The 21,755-nt window shown below is 44.3% G+C and overlaps 1 protein-coding gene across 7 annotated transcripts in view; it reads left to right on the forward strand.

The window, feature by feature from the left end:
* EIF4G1 (eukaryotic translation initiation factor 4 gamma 1) overlaps window positions 1-21,755 on the forward strand; it is a 723,480-nt gene that overhangs the window by 187,331 nt on the left and 514,394 nt on the right. For 3 of the 7 annotated variants that reach the window (XM_069212971.1, XM_069212972.1, XM_069212973.1), the window contains one exon: window positions 14,114-14,134. The exons of the other annotated variants lie outside the window; for them this stretch is intronic. In XM_069212971.1, coding sequence (XP_069069072.1) covers window positions 14,114-14,134 — 21 coding nt within the window. The remainder of the gene's footprint in view (window positions 1-14,113; window positions 14,135-21,755) is intronic. 7 annotated transcript variants of the gene reach the window in all.

A 21,755-nucleotide genomic window follows, 5' to 3' on the forward strand; every position in this document is an offset into this window, starting at 1 on the left:
TGCAAAAGGACGCAATAGAACTGGTACCATGTCATCAAAAGAACACAGGAGTTTACTCACTGTACTTTCTAATACCAAAAAAAGACAAAACTCTTAAGACCAATACTAGATCTCAGAACACTAAACACCTACATCAAATCAGACCACTTTCACATGGTCACATTACAAGACGTAATCCCACTGCTCAAACAGCAAGACTACATAACAACATTAGATCTAAAAGATGCGTATTTCCATATACCGATACATCCTTCGCACAGGAAATACCTAAGGTTCGTATTCAAAGGAATACATTACCAATTCAAAGTGTTGCCGTTCGGAATAACAACTGCGCCAAGAGTCTTTACAAAATGCCTAGCAGTAGTAGCTGCACATATCAGAAGGCAGCAAATACACGTGTTCCCTTACTTAGACGATTGGTTAATCAAAACCAACACGCTAACAAAGTGTTCACATCACACATTATGTTATACAAATCCTTCACAAGCTGGGTTTCTCCATCAACTATGCAAAGTCACACCTTTTGCCGTGTCAAACACAGCAATACTTAGGAGCGACAATCAACACAACAAAAGGGATAGCCACTCCAAGTCCACAAAGGGTTCAAACATTTCACAAGTTAATACAGACCATGTATCCAACACAAAAGATACAAGCAAAAATAGTATTAAAACTACTAGGCATGATGTCTTCATGCATAGCCATTGTCCCATACGCAAGGTTGCACATGCGGCCCTTACAACAGTGCCTAGCATCACAATGGTCACAGGCACAGGGTCAACTTCTAGATCTGGTGTTGATAGACCGCCAAACATACATCTCGCTTCTATGGTGGAACAGTACAAATTTAAACAAAGGGCGGCCTTTCCAAGACCCAGTGCCAACATACGTTATAACAACGGATGCTTCCATGACAGGGTGGGGAGCACACCTCAATCAACACAGCATCCAAGGACAATGGGACATACATCAAAGAAAGTTTCACATAAATCACTTAGAACTGTTAGCAGTATTTCTAGCGTTGAAAGCATTCCAACCCATGATAACCCACAAATACATTCTTGTCAAAACAGACAACATGACGACAATGTATTATTTAAACAAACAGGGGGGGACACACTTGACACAGTTGTGTCTCCTAACACAAAAAATATGGCATTGGGCAATTCACAACCATATTCGCCTAATAGCACAATTTATTCCAGGGATCCAGAACCAACTAGCAGACAATCTCTCTCGGGATCACCAACAAATCCACGAATGGGAAATTCACCCCCAAATACTGAACACTTACTTTCAAATTTGGGGAACACCTCAAATAGACCTATTTGCAACAAAAGAAAACGCAAAATGCCAAAACTTCGCATCCAGGTACCCACACAGGTACTCCCAAGGCAATGCTCTATGGATGAATTGGTCAGGGATATTTGCGTACGCTTTCCCCCTCTCCCTCTCCTTCCATATCTAGTAAAGAGATTGAGTCAAAACAAACTCAAACTCATACTAATAGCACCAACATGGGCAAGACAACCTTGGTATACGACACTACTAGACCTGTCAGTAGTACCTCATGTCAAACTACCCAACAGACCAGATCTGTTAACACAACACAAACAACAGATCAGGCATCCAAACCCAGCATCGCTGAATCTAGCAATTTGGCTCCTGAAATCCTAGAATTTGGACACTTAGACCTCACACAAGAATGTATGGAGGTCATAAAACAAGCTAGAAAAGCTTCCACTAGACACTGCTATGCAAGTAAATGGAAAAGATTTGTTTATTACTGCCATAATGAGCAAATTCATCCATTGCATGCGTCTCCAAAAGATGTAGTGAATATTTACTACATTTGCAAAAATCCAATCTAGCTTTCTCTTCCATAAAGGTACATCTCGCCGCAATATCTGCTTACCTGCAGATTACTCCTTCAACTTCCCTGTTTAGAATACCTGTCATTAAAGCGTTTATGGAAGGCCTAAAGAGAATTATACCACCAAGAACATCACCTGTTCCTTCATGGAACCTCAACATTGTCTTAACAAGGCTCATGGGTCCACCTTTCGAACCCATGCATTCTTGTGAAATGCAATACTTAACGTGGAAAGTTGCATTTCTCATTGCCATCACATCTCTAAGAAGAGTAAGTGAAATACAGGCGTTTACCATACAAGAACCATTTATTCAAATACACAAGAATAAAGTAGTTCTAAGAACAAATCCAAAATTCTTACCAAAGGTTATCTCACCGTTCCACTTAAATCAAACAGTAGAATTACCAGTGTTCTTCCCACAGCCAGATTCAATAGCTGAAAGAGCACTACATACATTAGACATCAAAAGAGCACTAATGTACTACATTGACAGAACAAAAGTAATTAGAAAGACAAAACAACTATTTATTGCCTTTCAAAAACCTCATACAGGAAATCCAATTTCAAAACAAGGTATTGCCAGATGGATAGTTAGGTGCATCCAAACCTGCTATCTTAAAGCAAAGAGAGAGCTTCCTATTACACCAAAGGCACACTCAACCAGAAAGAAAGGTGCTACTATGGCCTTTCTAGGAAATATTCCAATGAACGAAATATGTAAGGCAGCAACATGGTCTACGCCTCATACATTTAGTAAACACTACTGTGTAGATGTGTTATCTGCACAACAAGCCACAGTAGGACAAGCCGTACTAAGAACTTTATTTCAAACTACCTCCACTCCTACAGGCTGAACCACCGCTTTTGGGGAGATAACTGCTTGCTAGTCTATGCACAGCATGTGTATCTGCAGCTACACATGCCACCGAACGGAAAATGTCACTTACCCAGTGTACATCTGTTCGTGGCATTAGTCGCTGCAGATTCACATTCCCCCACCCGCCTCCCCGGGAGCCTGTAGCCGTTTGTAAGTATCTTGAACATTTGTACATTTGTAAATATATTACTTTAACCTTCATTTGGTACATACGTATTCATTCCATTGCATGGGCACTATTACTAGCATACACAACTCCTACCTCACCCTCTGCGGGGAAAACAATCTAAGATGGAGTCGACGCCCATGCGCAATGGAACCGAAGTGGGAGGAGTCCCTCGGTCTCGTGACTCGAAAAGACTTCTTCGAAGAAAAACAACTTGTAACACTCCGAGCCCAACACCAGACGGCGGACTATGCACAGCATGTGAATCTGCAGCGACTAATGCCATGAACAGATGTACACTGGGTAAGTGACATTTTCCATCAAACATGGGTGCCGACGTACAAACCCATTTTGGAGTTGTAAATGTAATTTCCGACTGCAAAATAGGTGTGTTCGATGGCATATGTTGCTGCAGATACACATGTTTCGCACAGTCCGCTGCCTGGTGTTGGGCTCGGAGTATTACAAGTTGTTTTTCTTCGAAGAAGTCTTTTTTTGGTCACGGGACCGAAGGACTCCTCCCTCTTCGGCTCCATTGCGCATGGGCGTCGACTCCATCTTAGATTGTTTTTTTTCCGCTGTCTGGTTCGGACGTATTCCTTTTCGCTCCGTGTTTCGGTTCGGAAAGTTAGTCAGAATCTCGGAAGAAAGCGTCGGTATTGTTCCGTTCGGTATCTGGATAGTTAGGTACATCGACACCGATCATCGGAAGATTTTGGGGTAGCTTCGATCCCCCGTCGGGGCCTGGTCGGCCCGACCGCGTGCGACATCGAAGCCGATGGAACGGACCCCGTTTCGTTTCTGCCCAAAATGTCACAGTAAGTATCCTTATACAGATCAGCACTTGGTCTGTAACTTGTGCTTGTCCCCCGAGCACAAGGAGGATACCTGTGAGGCCTGTCGAGCCTTCCGGTCCAGAAAAACACTCCGGGACCGAAGAGCCAGGCGTCTACAAATGGCGTCCACGCCGACAAAACAACGTTTCGACGACGAAGAGGAAACATTCTCGGTTCCGGAATCAGAATCCGGAGACTCCGACGTCGAACAACCGCAACAAACAGTGAGTAAGACGTCGAAAATTAAAACCATCGAGAAGACAAAAGCCCAGGGGACGCCACTGCCAACAGGCCATGGCTCGACCCATAAAACCGGCGAGCCGTCGAAGGCGCCGAAAAAGGGCACGCCCATAGCGAAGACACCCGACTCCGGTCGAGGGACCGCCATGGAGCAACCTCTGAGCCGAGATAGCGGCTCCGAGAGGCAAAAACAAAATGCCGGCACCGAAAAACATCGGCACCGAGACACCCTGCCGAAAGCCACAAAAATTCTGTCTGTGCCGAAGCCGAAAAAAGATTCTCTCTCGGCGCCGAAAAGTTCCACACCTCCATCCTACACAGAGGAACAAGGAATAAGTGGCCAGATGCACAGATTTGGACAAGAGCTCCAAAGTGTAGAATCAGACTACACACAAAAGAGACTGTACATCCAGCAAGACACAGGGAAGATATCAACCCTTCCCCCAATAATGAGAAAAAGAAGGATCGGACTTCTCAAGGATGACGCACAACCACAAGCCAAAGTGGTTAAAAAAGTCACGCCTCCGCCCTCTCCACCACAACAGGCATCGCCGGCACAAACACCGCCACAAATGCACTCACCAGCGCAAACTACCATAAGTCAAGATAATCAGGATCAAGACGCTTGGGACCTATATGACACCCCAGTGCCGGACAATGATCCCGATTCATACCCCACAAAGCCGTCACCGCCAGAGGACAGTACCTCATACTCGCAACTGGTGGCTAGGGCAGCAGAATTCCACAATGTCCAACTGCATTCCGATCCTATAGAGGATGATTTTTTATTTAACACCCTCTCGGCTACACATAGCCAATATCAATGTCTCCCAATGCTACCAGGGATGTTACGGCACGCAAAACAAATTTTTGAAGAGCCCGTAAAATCAAGAGCCATCACCCCAAGGGTGGATAAGAAATACAAACCACCACCCACAGACCCAGTGTTTATTACTTCGCAGTTACCACCTGACTCCGTAGTAGTAGGGGCAGCTCGCAAAAGAGCAAATTCCCATACATCTGGCGACACCCCACCTCCGGACAAAGAAAGCAGAAAATGTGATGCGGCAGGAAAAAGAGTAGCATCACAGGCAGCCAACCAGTGGCGCATCGCAAATTCTCAAGCGCTGCTGGCCCGATATGACCGCGCACACTGGGATGAGATGCAACTTCTCATAGACCATCTTCCACAGGAATACCAAAAAAGGGCGCAGCAAATAGTTGAAGAGGGACAAACGATCTCAAACAATCAAATCTGCTCTTCAATGGACGCAGCAGATACTGCAGCGAGAACAGTCAACACTGCTGTCACCATAAGGAGACACGCTTGGCTCCGCACTTCAGGTTTCAAACCGGAAATCCAGCAGGCTGTCCTTAATATGCCCTTCAACGAGAAACAACTTTTTGGCCCTGAAGTGGACACAGTCATTGAAAAACTTAAAAAGGACACAGACACGGCCAAAGCCATGGGCGCACTCTACTCCCCGCAGAGCAGAGGCTCTTTTAGAAAAACTCCATTTAGAGGGGGGTTTCGTGGCCAACCCACAGACACCACCAGCCAACAAACCAGAACCACACCATATCAGGGTTCATTCCAAAGAGGAGGTTTCAGGGGATATAGAGGGGGTCAATTCCCAAGGAGTAGGGGAAGATTCCAGACTCCAAAAACACCTCCACCTAAACAGTGACTTTCAAGTCACACAACCCCTTCACTCAACACCAGTGGGGGGAAGACTAAGCCAATTCTACCAATCTTGGCAGCAGATTACAACAGACAATTGGGTATTAGCAATAATCCAACATGGCTATTGCATAGAATTCCACAAATTCCCACCAAACATCCCTCCAAAAACACGCAAAATGTCACCTCAACATTTAGAACTTTTAGGACTAGAAGTTCAAGCACTACTGCAAAAGGATGCAATAGAGTTAGTACCAGTACAACAAAAAAACACAGGAGTTTACTCCCTGTACTTTCTAATTCCAAAAAAAGACAAAACATTAAGACCAATATTAGATCTCAGGACACTAAATACGTACATCATATCGGACCACTTTCACATGGTCACACTACAAGACATCATTCCACTGCTCAAACAGCAAGATTACATGACCACATTAGACCTAAAAGATGCGTACTTTCATATACCGATACACCCTTCTCACAGAAAGTACCTAAGGTTCGTATTCAAAGGAATACATTACCAATTCAAAGTGTTGCCATTCGGAATAACAACTGCACCAAGAGTATTCACAAAATGTCTAGCAGTAGTAGCAGCACATATCAGGAGACAACAGATACATGTGTTTCCTTACCTAGACGATTGGCTAATCAAGACCAACACAGTAAAAAAGTGCACAAACGACACCACATATGTCATACAAACCCTTCACAAACTGGGTTTCTCCATCAACTATACAAAGTCACACCTCGAACCGTGTCAGACACAACAATATCTAGGGGCAACCATCAACACATCAAAAGGAATTGCCACTCCAAGTCCACAAAGAGTGCAAGCATTCCACAAGGTAATAAGTGCTATGTTTCCAAACCAAAAGATACAAGCAAAATTTGTGCTAAAACTTCTAGGCATGATGTCATCATGCATAGCCATTGTCCCAAACGCAAGACTACACATGCGACCCTTACAACAGTGCCTAGCATCACAATGGTCACAAGCACAGGGTCAACTTCAAGATCTGGTGTTGGTAGACCGCCAAACATACCTCTCGCTTCTATGGTGGAACAGCAACAATTTAAACAAAGGGCGGACATTTCAGGACCCAGTGCCTCAATACGTTATAACAGATGCTTCCATGACAGGGTGGGGAGCACACCTCAAATCACCACAGCATTCAAGGACAATGGGATGTACACCAAACAAAATTTCATATCAATTACCTAGAACTGTTAGCAGTATTTCTAGCGTTAAAAGCCTTTCAACCCATAATAACACACAAATACATTCTTGTCAAAACAGACAACATGACGACAATGTATTATTTAAACAAACAAGGAGGAACACACTCAACACAATTGTGTCTCCTAACACAAAAAATATGGCAGTGGGCGACTCACAACAACACTCGCCTAATAGCACAATTTATTCCAGGGATCCAAAACCAACTAGCAGACAACCTTTCGCGAGACCACCAACAAGTCCACGAATGGGAAATTCACCCCCAAGTTCTGAACAAGTACTTTCAAATTTGGGGAACACCCCAGATAGATTTGTTCGCAACAAAAGAAAACGCAAAATGCCAAAACTTCGCATCCAGGTACCCACACCGCGAATCACAAGGCAATGCTCTATGGATGAGTTGGTCAGGGATATTTGCATACGCTTTTCCCCCTCTCCCTCTCCTTCCATATCTAGTAAACAAGTTGAGTCAAAACCAACTCAAACTCATACTGATAGCACCCACATGGGCAAGACAACCTTGGTATACAACTCTACTAGACCTTTCACTAGTACCGCATGTCAAACTACCCAACAGACCAGATCTGTTAACACAACACAAACAACAGATCAGGCATCCAAACCCAGCATCATTGAATCTGGCAATTTGGCTCCTGAAATCCTAGAATTCGGACACTTAGACCTCACACAAGAATGTATGGAGGTCATAAAACAAGCTAGAAAAGCTTCCACTAGACACTGCTATGCATCTAAGTGGAAAAGATTTGTCTGCTACTGCCATACCAATCAAATCCAACCATTGCATGCCTCTACAAAGGACATAGTGGGATACTTACTACATTTGCAAAAAGCGAATCTCGCTTTTTCATCTATAAAAATACACCTCGCAGCAATATCTGCTTACCTACAAACTACTCATTCATCGTCTCTATTTAGAATACCAGTTATTAAAGCATTCATGGAAGGGCTAAAAAGAATTATACCACCAAGAACACCACCAGTTCCTTCATGGAACCTTAACATCGTCTTAACAAGACTCATGGGTCCACCTTTCGAACCCATGCATTCCTGTGAAATGCAATATCTAACCTGGAAAGTCGCATTTCTCATTGCAATCACATCCCTCAGAAGAGTAAGTGAAATACAGGCATTTACCATACAAGAACCATTTATTCAAATACACAAAAATAAAATAGTTCTAAGAACAAATCCAAAATTTCTACCAAAAGTAATCTCACCATTCCATTTAAATCAAACAGTAGAATTGCCAGTGTTCTTCCCACAACCAGATTCCGTGGCTGAAAGGGCACTACATACATTAGACATCAAAAGAGCACTAATGTACTACATTGACAGAACAAAGCTAATCAGGAAAACAAAACAACTGTTCATAGCTTTTCAAAAACCACACATAGGAAATCCAATCTCTAAACAAGGCATTGCTAGATGGATAGTCAGATGTATTCAAACATGCTATCTTAAAGCCAAAAGAGAATTGCCTATTACACCAAAGGCACACTCAACCAGAAAGAAAGGTGCTACAATGGCCTTTCTAGGAAACATTCCTATGAGCGAAATATGTAAGGCTGCAACCTGGTCTACGCCTCATACATTTACTAAACACTACTGTGTAGACGTACTAAATGCACAACAAGCTACAGTGGGCCAAGCTGTACTAAGAACATTATTCCAAACTACTTCAACTCCTACAGGCTAAACCACCGCTTTTAGGGGAGGTAACTGCTTTATAGTCTATGCGAAACATGTGTATCTGCAGCAACATATGCCATCGAACTGAAAATGTCACTTACCCAGTGTACATCTGTTCGTGGCATTAGTCGCTGCAGATTCACATGTGCCCTCCCGCCTCCCCGGGAAGCCTGTAGCCGTTTAGAAGTACATCTTAAATCTTAAACATTTGTACATTTGTAAATAATTATTATAAACTTTTTATGTACATACGTATTCACTCCATTGCATGGGCACTATTTATAGCAAACAACTCCATCCTCACCCTCTGCGGGGAAAACAATCTAAGATGGAGTCGACGCCCATGCGCAATGGAGCCGAAGAGGGAGGAGTCCTTCGGTCCCGTGACCAAAAAAGACTTCTTAGAAGAAAAACAACTTGTAATACTCCGAGCCCAACACCAGGCAGCTGACTGTGCGAAACATGTGAATCTGCAGTGACTAATGCCACGAACAGATGTACACTGGGTAAGTGACATTTTCATTCCCATGTACTAATCCAGTTTTAGGAGTTGGTAAACATGTACTGATTCCTGAAATGGGATTGTGCGTGGAAACCACTACTCAGTTTGGGAAGAGCATGTTTTAGCATTTCGTCCGTATTGCAAATTGGTTTTTGTATATATTTTTTGTGACTGATCATCTGGCAATGGATTTACAAAATGGAATATGTTCCCATGGAACCCTTTCACGTTTTTGGAATACAGTGGCACAAGGGACCACTGCCAAAGCCTAAAACGTTCCATGGGTACCTACGTTGATTTGCGAGTTTCAACATTGGTCTCAAAAATACTCATCAGAATTTGTAAAAAGTGGTTTGTACATCAGGCCATAAGTGATTACATATGATGAAGGCAAGGGATGTAACTTGGAGAACATTTTATTTGCGAAGTAGATCAGTGGTTCCCAGCCTATGTCCAGGGACCCCTGGGGGTCCACAGAGCCGCCTCAGCGGGTCCACGACTGCTTAGAAAATTAAATAATAGATTGCTAAAGGTATATAGATAAAGTGGCCGCATGTACAACCGAAATTTTAAAACCTACTGTATATGTCAAGGAATTTGAAAGTTGAGGATAAAAATTAAATTAGTATCCTCGTATTGATTCGTGGGAGCAGTACAGGTGAATCAATCAGGATACAGTATGGACGATATGCGACTTCAGTCGAATTTAGAAACGATCCAATGTTCCTATGATTTTTTTTTTGTATTTATAATTGTTTGCATAATAAATGTGTTTGCTGAATGCTTGTTTCTGTAGTTTGAATGTTTTGTGGTTAAGATCGACAATGTTTATGCCGTGGAACCCGGCTTCCAGTAATGACTCAGTGGGGTTTCTATGGATTCATGTAATGATTCAGTGGGGGTCATGGGTTCCAGTAATAATAAAGGTGGGGTCCGCAGAATTCAAAAGGTTGGAAACCACTGAAGTAGAGCTAATCTCTTCCCTCTGTGTGTGGGTGTAATGGCTAGTGCCTGTGTGTGGGTGTAATGGCTAGTGCCTGGGGCTGTGAATTTGTTGCCCCACCTGCTAGTCACTACATTGCCTACAGGTGAGAGGGCAACATGCAATCTGCTCGATCTGAACATGCTAGGTTTGGCCACCTGCTAGGTAGAGCAGGGATCTGATGGTGAACAATTAAGTAGAAAGATAGAGGCCTGCCAATAGAAGAGTGTGATATTTGAGTTAATTGGAGGAAAATCGCATCATTATTTGAGCATATTGGAAGAAGGCAGAAGCCACAGCTTTACTAAACTGTGCATACTTATTTTCTCCGAACAATCCTTATCATTGTTGCAGTGTATTCTCTGAGGCAACATGAGTGTCGTGGTGGGAGGTCTGACTACCTAGCACATGTGGATGTTGGGTGCACAAGAACTTATAATATTGCACAACAGAAATTCACCTGCCACTGGTCCACCTCATGCAAACTGTTAGATTGGTGTCCACTGACTTCATTTCTGAACTTGCTGAAGTTTCAAATGTTATAAAGTATTGCTGATTGTTTTACTTCACTAACACTAAAAGAACTGTTTACACTAGTTTCTGCCATAGGATGGCTTACTTTTGAGTACTGTTTGGCTCAGATGTATAGAAAGATATTCATGATTGCTGGCTGAATAAAGCTCCTTTTTCTTTCAAGTGAGCAGGAAGATGGCAGCTTTGCGAGAAAGCTGGTTGGGAGGCGGATATTCAGTTAGGAGTGAAGCTGTGCCCTGGTCTGTCCCCATGCATTCAGGATTGGATGTTTCTGTGGCTGACCCTCGGGCATCCAGAAATCAAGTTGAGTTTGTGGAGTCTTCTTCCTTTTCATTGTACAGGGGTAGTGTTAATCAGCGTGTCCTAACTTTTCACTTCCTTGGAACTTCCTATCCTGATTTACAGCAGTGCCAAAGTGATCGCTGAGATCAACATTTAAATAGGACATTGGTGTTGATTCTTTAATGTAATTCCCTCATGTTGTGCTCTTAGTAGATATTGGCTATTCTGTGTTTTTTTTTTTTTTTTTTTTGCCAAGTAGAGCAGTAAAAAGGATTTCTGAAAGCATTGCTCAGCAAACATTGCGAGCACATTGGGATGTCATATTAGAGCTTCTATATCCTAACCAGGTCATTGAGAAACTTCAGAACTCGTACACCTTTCTTACATAGTCTCATCTTGACGTAAATGTTCTGCTTTACCTAAAGGCTACCCCTTGTGCCCTTTCAGCATTGTTTTACCTCTAAAATTGTGTTTTATGCCACTGATCACTTACATGATAGCCATTTCTGTATTACAGTAGTGAGCTTTGAGTATATATTACATTGAAGCTATCAAGTCTACCAGCGACATGAGTGTTTTCTCCTTAACCCGGAAAGCTGTGATTTCCTTTGCTGTTAGATCTGATTCTGCAAGATGTCTGTTCTCCCTCGCAAAGTAAAGAAGTTTGGGGTGGTGAACGGGAAAGGAATAGGTGGTGGGGGCTTGAGAGATGGAGTGGGTAGAGGCGTGCTGGTACCACCGGGGAGCCAGTATATCAGGTATGGAGTGTTCTGTCACCATTGCTAATCGGTTGTGGATTTATTTTGTGGTAATCTACATGCTGCAAACTTTTTTGCTTTTCAGACTGCTGCAGATAAATATCCTGAGCAAAGCTCTCTATTGCTTTTCTGGGATGTGGGTTCCCACATTCTGAGGTTTGGAAGCATGTTTAGTTACAAAAGCTCTGCAGCAGATAAGCCTCATTCTGAATACTCTAGTGAGGTTTTCAAGGGTCCACGAGACCTTGGCCAATTTCCCAGTTAATTGCTTCACAAAGACCTACATAATTTGTAGGATGACATGGTAAAGCATGGTTAGAGTAACTTTCTTACCAGCATTAGTGCATCTCACACCATGTGTTTAACAAAAAGCCTTAAGTTGATGTGAAGTTCTGGGTGGTCCTTAGGAATCTGGTATTTAAATTGGCCACTGACAGTTGTCTGTCATTGTTTTGTCCATTGCGAGGACCTGTTGGTTACAAGCATTGTTTAGTAATGTTTTCTGTTGGCAGGTGGGCCAAATAGGAAAGACAGTCCTAAGGGAACTTTGCATAGCTTTATGAACTGTCACCATTACGCATTCTTTTTGGTTGTATCTTCAAATGGTCCATGGATAGGAGCCCGCAGTAATGGTGAGGGTGTACCTTTTTTCTACCATACTATGCGTACAGATTGGTTAACCTTGCCCCAAGTAATGTATTGGCCAAAATAGAAACAAAGTTGGGCCATGGGTTCCACTTACCACTAACAAGCCTATGCTCCAGACTAACTTGTGGCAAAAACTGATAGGCCCTGGGCCTAAACTACTCCTGGTCTTGCATTCTGATATCAGTCAGTCGAAATCTCACTAAGGCACACGCACATAAACTTGAGTGGGTGTTCAGGTGTAAGTTGTCTGTGGAGTGCCACGCCTACAGAGGCAGCCGTCCCTATTTTTGATATATTGTCTCAAGCTAAGATACTCCTATCATAGTGTGCACAACAGGAGAAAATGGGGAAGAAAACCATGCTTACCCTAAAATGTACATGCGTGCTCCATAACCTTTAGGAAAAATCCTTTAGAAAATGGATATCTGATATTCTATTTTTTTTTTTACGCTAAGTGGAATTGGGACTGCTCCCTGATTGTTACAGCTCTTAAAGTGGCCTTGTAATTGCCTGCATTGTAGGCGTTTTCATTTCAACACCGTTCTCAAGTTTGAAATTTTAAGTTTCCAAGTGCAAATGACATAGTGGCCTTGTCATTCCAGCACGGTTAGACCATGTACAATGCCCTTGATATAAGACTATATGTTCCTTGGTTAATTGTGGAAGTTCCATATTCATCTGAACTTAAGTGAGGTGTGGCTGGACTGTTAATTAGGTTGACAACTGTCCATAAGTTCCCAATGGTCACCGATTTTACAGATACAAGCTAAGGCGTTTAGTCTTGTCCAATCTCAATGCGGCCAGTTGCTAATGTAAAAAAATCACTGTTTGGGGTGCTCATTTATAGGTAGGTTTTGTTTCATCATCCTGCTTCTGTGTTGTTGAAGTACAATATACCTCTGGCCTGCTTTTATCTGGCATTGCATCCCACTTCCATTCAGGTCGTTTGCTCTGATTCTTGTGTCCACTTTGCATCCCAAGTTTACATTGGCTCTGTGTGCCTACTTGTACCCCATGCCCACACAATATCCTTGCTTTGCCTGTTTTTTGGTTGGTCCCTGCTTGCTGTACCTCCGATATGAATTGTATATATGTATAGATTATGTTGGCAGTGCCTCTGGTTTGACTTCATGTTCACTCATGAGTTCCATGTCGACCTTTTAACCATGTGAACAAATGGTCTTTGCACACAGGGCCCATGTTATGTCTCATTGCTGTGCCTTGTGAGCTCATTGATTTTGCTCCTTGTCACCCCAGAGGATCTCCTTGCTGCTTTTTGTCTTTCCCTTATATCCTATGGCTAATCAAAAATATCACTTAGCATTAAACTTCTTTGCTTTCAGTCCCTGTTGGCTCACGGTTTCCATTAGTTGTGACTGACTCTTCTCATGTCAGTGCTGTCTGCTTGTGCCTCATCTTTGCACCCCCGGCACATTGAGTGTCAGGCCCCCGTCCTTCCTGCTTGCCTCTCAGTTACACTGTACAAGTCTTTTTTTCTGCTGTGCTACGCTTCTACTTTTCCCCAAAGTGTCTGCTCTTTCGTGCCAGATTATTTTGTACTCATTACCACAGTCTACTTCTCTTGTGATGCACCTACTTTGCAGCCGGTATGCACATGTAATGTGCAAACTTTATTCGCTGTCGATGTCCACAAAGCCTCCCACCCCTGTATGCACTTGTAGCTTTCTCATTGTGTTTGGTTGTGGATTTCTTTTTTCAACGCTTCTCTTTTCTCCCCTTCTCCTTCTATTCCCTTTGTGTGTCTGCCTGCTGCTGCTAACAGGGAGGATTTCGCTCCATACAGGTAATGCTTTTAATATCTGCTTTCATCCTTTGTCATTCCCGCTAAACTCCATGCATGATACGGTCAGTTGCTGCGGCCTAGACTAGCTTGAACTGATGCAGTCTATTTATTTTTATGTTGCTCCAATTGCCTTCTGCAATGGACTGACAGGCCTCTTTTAATGCGACATTTTTTCTGTAGTAGTGTACTTTTTGTCATGGTCACACCCACTTTTTGCCGATGATAGTGATGTTTTTCGACTGATGTGCTCAGGGTCCCTGCTAACCAGGCCTCAGCGCCAATGGTCTTTCCTTAAAAGCAAGATAAAATGGTCTAATTGTAACCCAATTGGCACACACTTTACCATCACTGCAAGTCCCTAGTAAAAGGTACCCGTGGTAACTAGAGCATGGGTATTAGAGGGTCCCTAAGGGCTGCAGCATATAATCTGCCACCCTAAGGACTCCCCTGCAAATTTCACACAGCCTGCCATTGCAGACTGCGTGTCATGGTGCAGACCATAAGTGAAAACCATGTCAATAGACTACGGGGTGGGTCGGGTTGGGGGAATCAAAAAACAGGATAGTATTTCCTTAAATGCAGCCATATTTTAAAAATATTTGTAGCTCATAGCTCAACACTAGCCTGTACCTATGGGTATAGAATTTTGTTATGTGGCTGCTTAATTTGCTAAAACGCAGCCGGTATCCATGCATGAGTGCAAGTCTAATAGTTAAGTAAAATATACAATTTTACGACTGTTTATTCTCAGAACACAAAATAAATATGTAGAACTACCAATTAGATGGTCAAATGACAAATGTTAAAAAAAACTAAAAAAAACTGTAAAACCAGGAGGCCTACGTTTATGTAGCAGGCCCTAAAGCCCTAAGGCAGGGTGCATTATGTTATGTGAAGACCTGTCTGCGTGAAGAGGCAAGCTCCTGTGATTCCTAGTTCTGTAACTAGATGTTGCAAGGGTAAAGAGAAAAGTTATCTTAAGGTATGCACTGGTCATTACGAGTTACCTAGCTACGTAATGGCTTCAATGAAGCCTATGGTGTTTGATATCAAACGCCTCATCTAAATAAACCTATAGTGATGCCAGTATTGGAGTTTTAACCAGCACCCGCGGGGCAATGTAGAGGTGCATCATGAAAACCCACTAGTCACTTAGTGTACTGGCTGACTGGTATCAACCAGCCTGCCAACACAGACCAGTTTCTGACCCCACTGGAGTTGAAATCCCACGCTCTGAGGCTAGAGGCAATGCCTGTCCGGAGAAGGTGTTATCACCTCCGCCAGCAGGATAGCTAGTAAATGGGCATATCCTGGCTGGAGGCTTCAAAACCTCTTCTGCCCTTTGAATTGCGACCCTGGCTTCCCCGGATCTGGGGAATGCCACCTCATGCCCTGAGACCCATTTGACACCTATGCAGTAGACCTGTTGCACCACCAGGCTAGTCACACCCCTAAGGTGGGGCTGCCGGTTGTGCTTCATGAAATAAGGGTTTCACCATCTTTTTTTTGGTGGAACTAGGAACTCTGGGCTAAAGCAATGCCCCACACCCCCACAGGAGCGGCCATCTATGGGGTGTAGTCACCCCAGGAGTTAATAGCCCATTGGCTGACCTGACCAGCACCTCTTCACCCAGACACTCCAGGTTGCAAATAGGTTTGCAAGTACTTGTATGCAGTACATGTTTCTTTCTTCATAGGACAGCATTACCACGTAAAAGCACATTGTGCCTGACCGTAAAAAAAAATGTATAACTCTTTAACAGTACTTACCTAATTCTGAAGATTTTGGTGTCTAAAATCTAAAAGTCCATGCTATTTTTCTAAATTGGTCTAGATTTTCTTGAGTCATTTATTGACTGTGCTTAACAAATGCTTAGCTCTACCCTCTAAGCCTAAACTGCTCATCCAACCTGTCGTGGGTCCATTTTTAGTTTTCCTCAGTATAGGAGTATAGCTTAGCTACAGCTGGAGGCCTGTACCTTTTACCTAGAAAACATGCTCTGTTTTATTCATTTTTTTTTATTTTAGCATTGCTTGCGTTTTTAGAAGAAATGTTTTCTTTTCACAATCGGTTGCCGTTCTGTGGAAGTGTCATTATCAGTAGTGTATGTATTAGATTGTCATTATTTTCTTAGAGTTACGTTGGACAAAAACCGAATGCGAACATGTCAGGCATTTGTTATGATACTGCTGACACAGGTTTGTGCACACAGTCTACAGGGAGTGCATAATTATTAGGCAAGTTGTATTTTTGAGGATTAATTTTATTATTGAACAACAACCATGTTCTCAATGAACCCAAAAAACTCATTAATATCAAAGCTGAATATTTTTGGAAGTAGTTTTTAGTTTGTTTTTAGTTTTGGCTATGTTAGGGGGATATCTGTGTGTGCAGGTGACTATTACTGTGCATAATTATTAGGCAACTTAACAAAAAACAAATATATACCCATTTCAATTATTTATTATTACCAGTGAAACCAATATAACATCTCAACATTCACAAATATACATTTCTGACATTCAAAAACAAAAAAAAACAAATCCGTGACCAATATAGCCACCTTTCTTTGCAAGGACACTCAAAAGCCTGCCATCCATGGATTCTGTCAGTGTTTTGATCTGTTCACCATCAACATTGCGTGCAGCAGAACCACAGCCTCCCAGACACTGTTCAGAGAGGTGTACTGTTTTCCCTCCTTGTAAATCTCACATTTGATGATGGACCACAGGTTCTCAATGGGGTTCAGATCAGGTGAACAAGGAGGCCATGTCATTAGATTTCCTTCTTTTATACCCTTTCTTGCCAGCCACGCTGTGGAGTACTTGGACCCGTGTGATGGAGCATTGTCCTGCATGAAAATCATGTTTTTCTTGAAGGATGAAGACTTCTTCCTGTACCACTGCTTGAAGAAGTTGTCTTCCAGGAACTGGCAGTAGGACTGGGAGTTGAGCTTGACTCCATCCTCAACCCGAAAAGGCCCCACAAGCTCATCTTTGATGATACCAGCCCAAACCAGTACTCCACCTCCACCTTGCTGGCGTCTGAGTCGGACTGGAGCTCTCTGCCCTTTACCAATCCAGCCACGGGCCCATCCATCTGGCCCATCAAGACTCACTCTCATTTCATCAGTCCATAAAACCTTAGAAAAATCAGTATTGAGATATTTCTTGGCCCAGTCTTGACGTTTCAGCTTGTGTGTCTTGTTCAGTGGTGGTCGTCTTTCAGCCTTTCTTACCTTGGCCATGTCTCTGAGTATTGCACACCTTGTGCTTTTGGGCACTCCAGTGATGTTGCAGCTCTGAAATATGGCCAAACTGGTGGCAAGTGGCAGCTGCACGCTTGACTTTTCTCAGTTCATGGGCAGTTATTTTGCGCCTTGGTTTTTCCACACGCTTCTTGCGACCCTGTTGACTATTTTGAATGAAACGCTTGATTGTTCGATAATCACGCTTCAGAAGCTTTGCAATTTTAAGAGTGCTGCATCCCTCTGCAAGATATCTCACTATTTTTGACTTTTCTGAGCCTGTCAAGTCCTTCTTTTGACCCATTTTGCCAAAGGAAAGGAAGTTGCCTAATAATTATGCACACCTGATATAGGGTGCTGATGTCATTAGACCACACCCCTTCTCATTACAGAGATGCACATCACCTAATATGCTTAATTGGTAGTAGGCTTTCGAGCCTATACAGCTTGGAGTAAGACAACATGCATAAAGAGGATGATGTGGTCAAAATACTCATTTGCCTAATAATTCTGCACTCCCTGTAATGTTTAGGCACATACCTACGTCGGGATGTCTGCACGAATAATATATGCCTTATTAAAAATAAAAAAAATTGTGTGAGACCAAGGCCGTTAGAAGGGGTTCCTCACAGGATATACCATCTCTACTGCCCATTACTTTGCAGCAGACCTCAACATTTGTGCCTCTACGAAGCCTGATTTGGAGACTGGCTGCCAACCTTGTCCTAAAGTAACAGGGTTTGGGGTACTTTTCATGTACACGACATGGGCAGGTTAGGTTTATCACGCCTGCTCTTTGTGGTAGAAAATACATCTTAGAGAAGAATTTGCATATCCAGATTTATTGCAATATGTTGGGGTTGTTCATATTAATATCACTTTTTTGTCTCTGATTTTGTTACTTGCCGTTATCCTTATAATGTCGACTCATGCATTTTATCACTGTGTGTGTGTTTTGGGCCGCCAGCTGGTGTAGGAGTGACTGAATAGCCTACAAGCAGAGGTACCGCCGCCCCTTATCCAGCAGTCTTGTAGAGATACAAGAGTCCTTATGATAACCCTGCCACAAAACAGTACGTTTAGGTTTATTAATTTAACCCATGCCAGTAAAGGTTGCCTGTGCTATCTGCTTTCCATCTATGCCTCTGTAGTAAGTTGGTCCCCACCCTGTCTAATGCGCCAGGGATATTCTGTCCTTCCCTATTACACCTCTGTTGGGCCACTGTGCTGTACCTGCTGTAGTTTAACAAATCGGACGTTTCCTTTTCATACAAGATAGCATGGGTTGGGGCCAAATAGCACATTTGCTAGCTGTTGCTTCTCGCTTTTGTGAGTTGGGTCATTTCCAGGCTGGACTCAATCATAGGTGATATGGACAATGTGATTCACCATGTATCTTTACATGTGCTTGCCTTGTAAAGGAAGACCAAAATGGTTGAACTAAGATAGGTGACGCTAGATCAAGCAAACACCACACATTAATTTTTATATATATAGAAAGTCCCCTTGAACTTATAATAGTGACAATCTGTGTACATGTGTACATCTGTTTATAAAATGCAGTGTTAGCCAAGTTGTCTTGCTGCCCACCTCTCCCCTCCCTCACTGTGCCAAAACAGAGTACCCAACCACAGATCTCTTCATATTGATGTGTTCTTTATAATACTGAACTGCACTGGAACTCCTCCAAACTTATGACGCAGATACACTATATTTGTGGCATGGAATCCGGGTGCCGCGCCTCTAGGAGTGGAGGATATTGGGTAAATTAAATACAAGGGACAGGGAACAACCATAACAGGCATGAATGCTTTCTGTTGTATAGTAAGCTGTTATTGTACATTTGTGTGTCGGTTCGGAGTAATCACTTGCATCAGTTATACATGAACACATAAGCTGGTCACAGTTGTAGCATACATTACTCGTGTTACACTGCTGGTTCTTGCGGAGCCCCTAGTATTGTTTGTGTAGTTATCGGGTCCTGACTCTAGTGCTTTAAGCCCCTTGACCCACTGCTCTGAGTTCATCGTTGGTCTTAATGTATTGGTTTTATGCCATTTTTATATGTAACAAATTTGTGGATAAAGAGAAAAACCCATTCCTCTTTGCAACTTGGAGAGGGGATCATAGGAAGTGAAGATGGGGGATAATGGGAGGGAAAGGGAGGAGAAGGGAGGAAAGGGAGACTAGGAGGGGATAGGAAGGGTAGTCAAACTAAACGAAGGGTCAACTTTACATCATTGTGTGGGTGATACTTGTGGTTAATTGTCATTAAGGAGCTAGCGCGCTATGACAGCCTTATGGGGGGGGGCCATGCCCGGGGCGCACCAGTGTGTGGGTGGGGCAGGTGTCTGCTCCATCCGCCTCTTCCTCCCCCTTGCTCTTGAGGCATTGTGAATGGTGGCGGTTCGTGTGGCTTCTTTATCGTTTCTACATGTGGTCTTATTGTCAGTACAGGGACCTCAGGGCACCAACCGGGCAACCTCCTGTTCGGGACCACCCCCTGAGGCATGCCGCTCCCCAGCCTCCCCCACCTCGGTGTTTGTTGTTCCCTTGGTTAGTGCGTCCCATGTAGTCACCAGTTCTTCCCAGGTCGGGGCGGTAGGAACAAGTCGGACGCCCTTAGCTTCCTCTGCTTTCAGGACCTGTAGTTCGGCCCTGGACCATTTCGTAACATCCCTTTTCCAATCGGTAAGCGATGGGCAGACTGGGGCCCTCCAGCCCCTCGAGATCAGCCTTTTATAGAGGGCCAGCGTTGGTTCTAGAAAACGCCCTCTTACTTTCCCGTTTAACTCAGTCGGCCTGAGTCCCAGCAAGCACAGGTCCGGGTGGGCCTTAACTCCGCTCCGAGTAGCCGGGATAAGGCAGCCAGTGCCTCCCTCCAGCTGATCTGGAGCACCGGGCACCCCCACACCATATGGTCAAAATCTGCCTCGCCCCCCCTGGCATCTTGGGCATGTCCTGGGGGTACCTCCGTATATTCAGAATAGTCGGTGCGGTGTGAGGTACGTTCTGTGTAGGTAATTATATTGGATGTAACGTAGTCGCATGTTACGTGAGACCACCCGGGGGTATGCTAGTACTTTGCTCCATTCCGATTCAGTTAATTCCCTCCCAATGGTGCCTCCCCATCGCTCCCTCAGGGATTGCAAAGGGTCCAATGCTGCGTGGGCCTGGGCCCGGTAAATTTTGGCTATCAGGTGGGGTTCATCCCCCGATGTCAGCAAAAGGTGCAGTACCCCGTGGACTGCGGGCTCTGCGTTTATCGTGCACCAGTGATCTTTCAGGGCGTGAACCAGCCTCCCGAAGAGCAGGAACTGGCCCTGGGGAACACCCGCTTCCGTTAGGGCAGAGAAATCCCTCAGTACCCCCGCGTTAAAGAGGCCGCTCACGGTCACAATCCCTGCTCTAGTCCATGGGCCAAGTCCGAGGCCTCCCGGGCACAGTCCCCCAGCTCCCAGGACCAGTGCCGAAACCAGCAGGGCCGGAGAATAAGGGGGGCCCACTCCCACTCTTTTCATGCACCTCTCCCAACATGCCAATGCAACATTCGTCATAATGTTGCTACCAGGTAGGGCTATCTTCCTACCTATCATGCGTGCCACAATCCATGTTGCATCTATTGTCCCCTGAGGTGTGCACAAGTCCAGTGGTCCTCTGCCTGACATCCAACCAGATACCCATTGTAGCTGGGATGCCAAGTAATAAGCCTCAAAGTCGGGGCGCCCAGTCCTCCCATTTGGGTCGGTCTGCAGAGGGTTGTAAGTGCGGTGCGCCTACGACCATCATCCCATATTAGTTCCCTTAGCAGCATGTTCAGGTCGCGGAACCATGATGGGGGGGGATCAGCAGTGGTAGGTTTGCGAAGTAAGAGGAGTCGTGGAAGCATAATCATTTTGGACAGTGCCACTCTAGCCATTACTGTGAGTTTTAAAGAATGCCAGAATCCCACCGAGGACCTCAGTGATCGCAGTGCCCTGCCCAGATTACCTTCCTTGAGATCTCCCAGCTCGTGGAATATCTGGATACCCAGATACTTGAAAGTACGGGGGGGGGGGGGCCCAGTTCATGTCCATCGGGCATGAAGCAGGACGCACGCCATCAGGAGACAGAGGGAACACGTACGTTTTGCCGCGGTTTAGGTGAAGTCCGGAGACCTCGCCAAAGTTCTCTAAGACACTGAGGGCCCAGGGGAGGTTGCTGTTGCCATCCCCAAGGTATATTAGTATGTCGTCAGCGTACAGGGAGACAATGTGTTCAGTTGGTCCGTACATTACCCCCCGTCCTACTCCCTCCTCCCGCAGTCGACTCGCGAGAGGCTCAATCGCTAGGGCAAACAGAAGCGGGGAGAGGGGGCATCCCTGTCTGGTTCC

This window comes from Pleurodeles waltl, chromosome 11 (assembly GCF_031143425.1).
Source record: "Pleurodeles waltl isolate 20211129_DDA chromosome 11, aPleWal1.hap1.20221129, whole genome shotgun sequence".
Lineage (NCBI taxonomy): Eukaryota > Metazoa > Chordata > Amphibia > Caudata > Salamandridae > Pleurodeles > Pleurodeles waltl.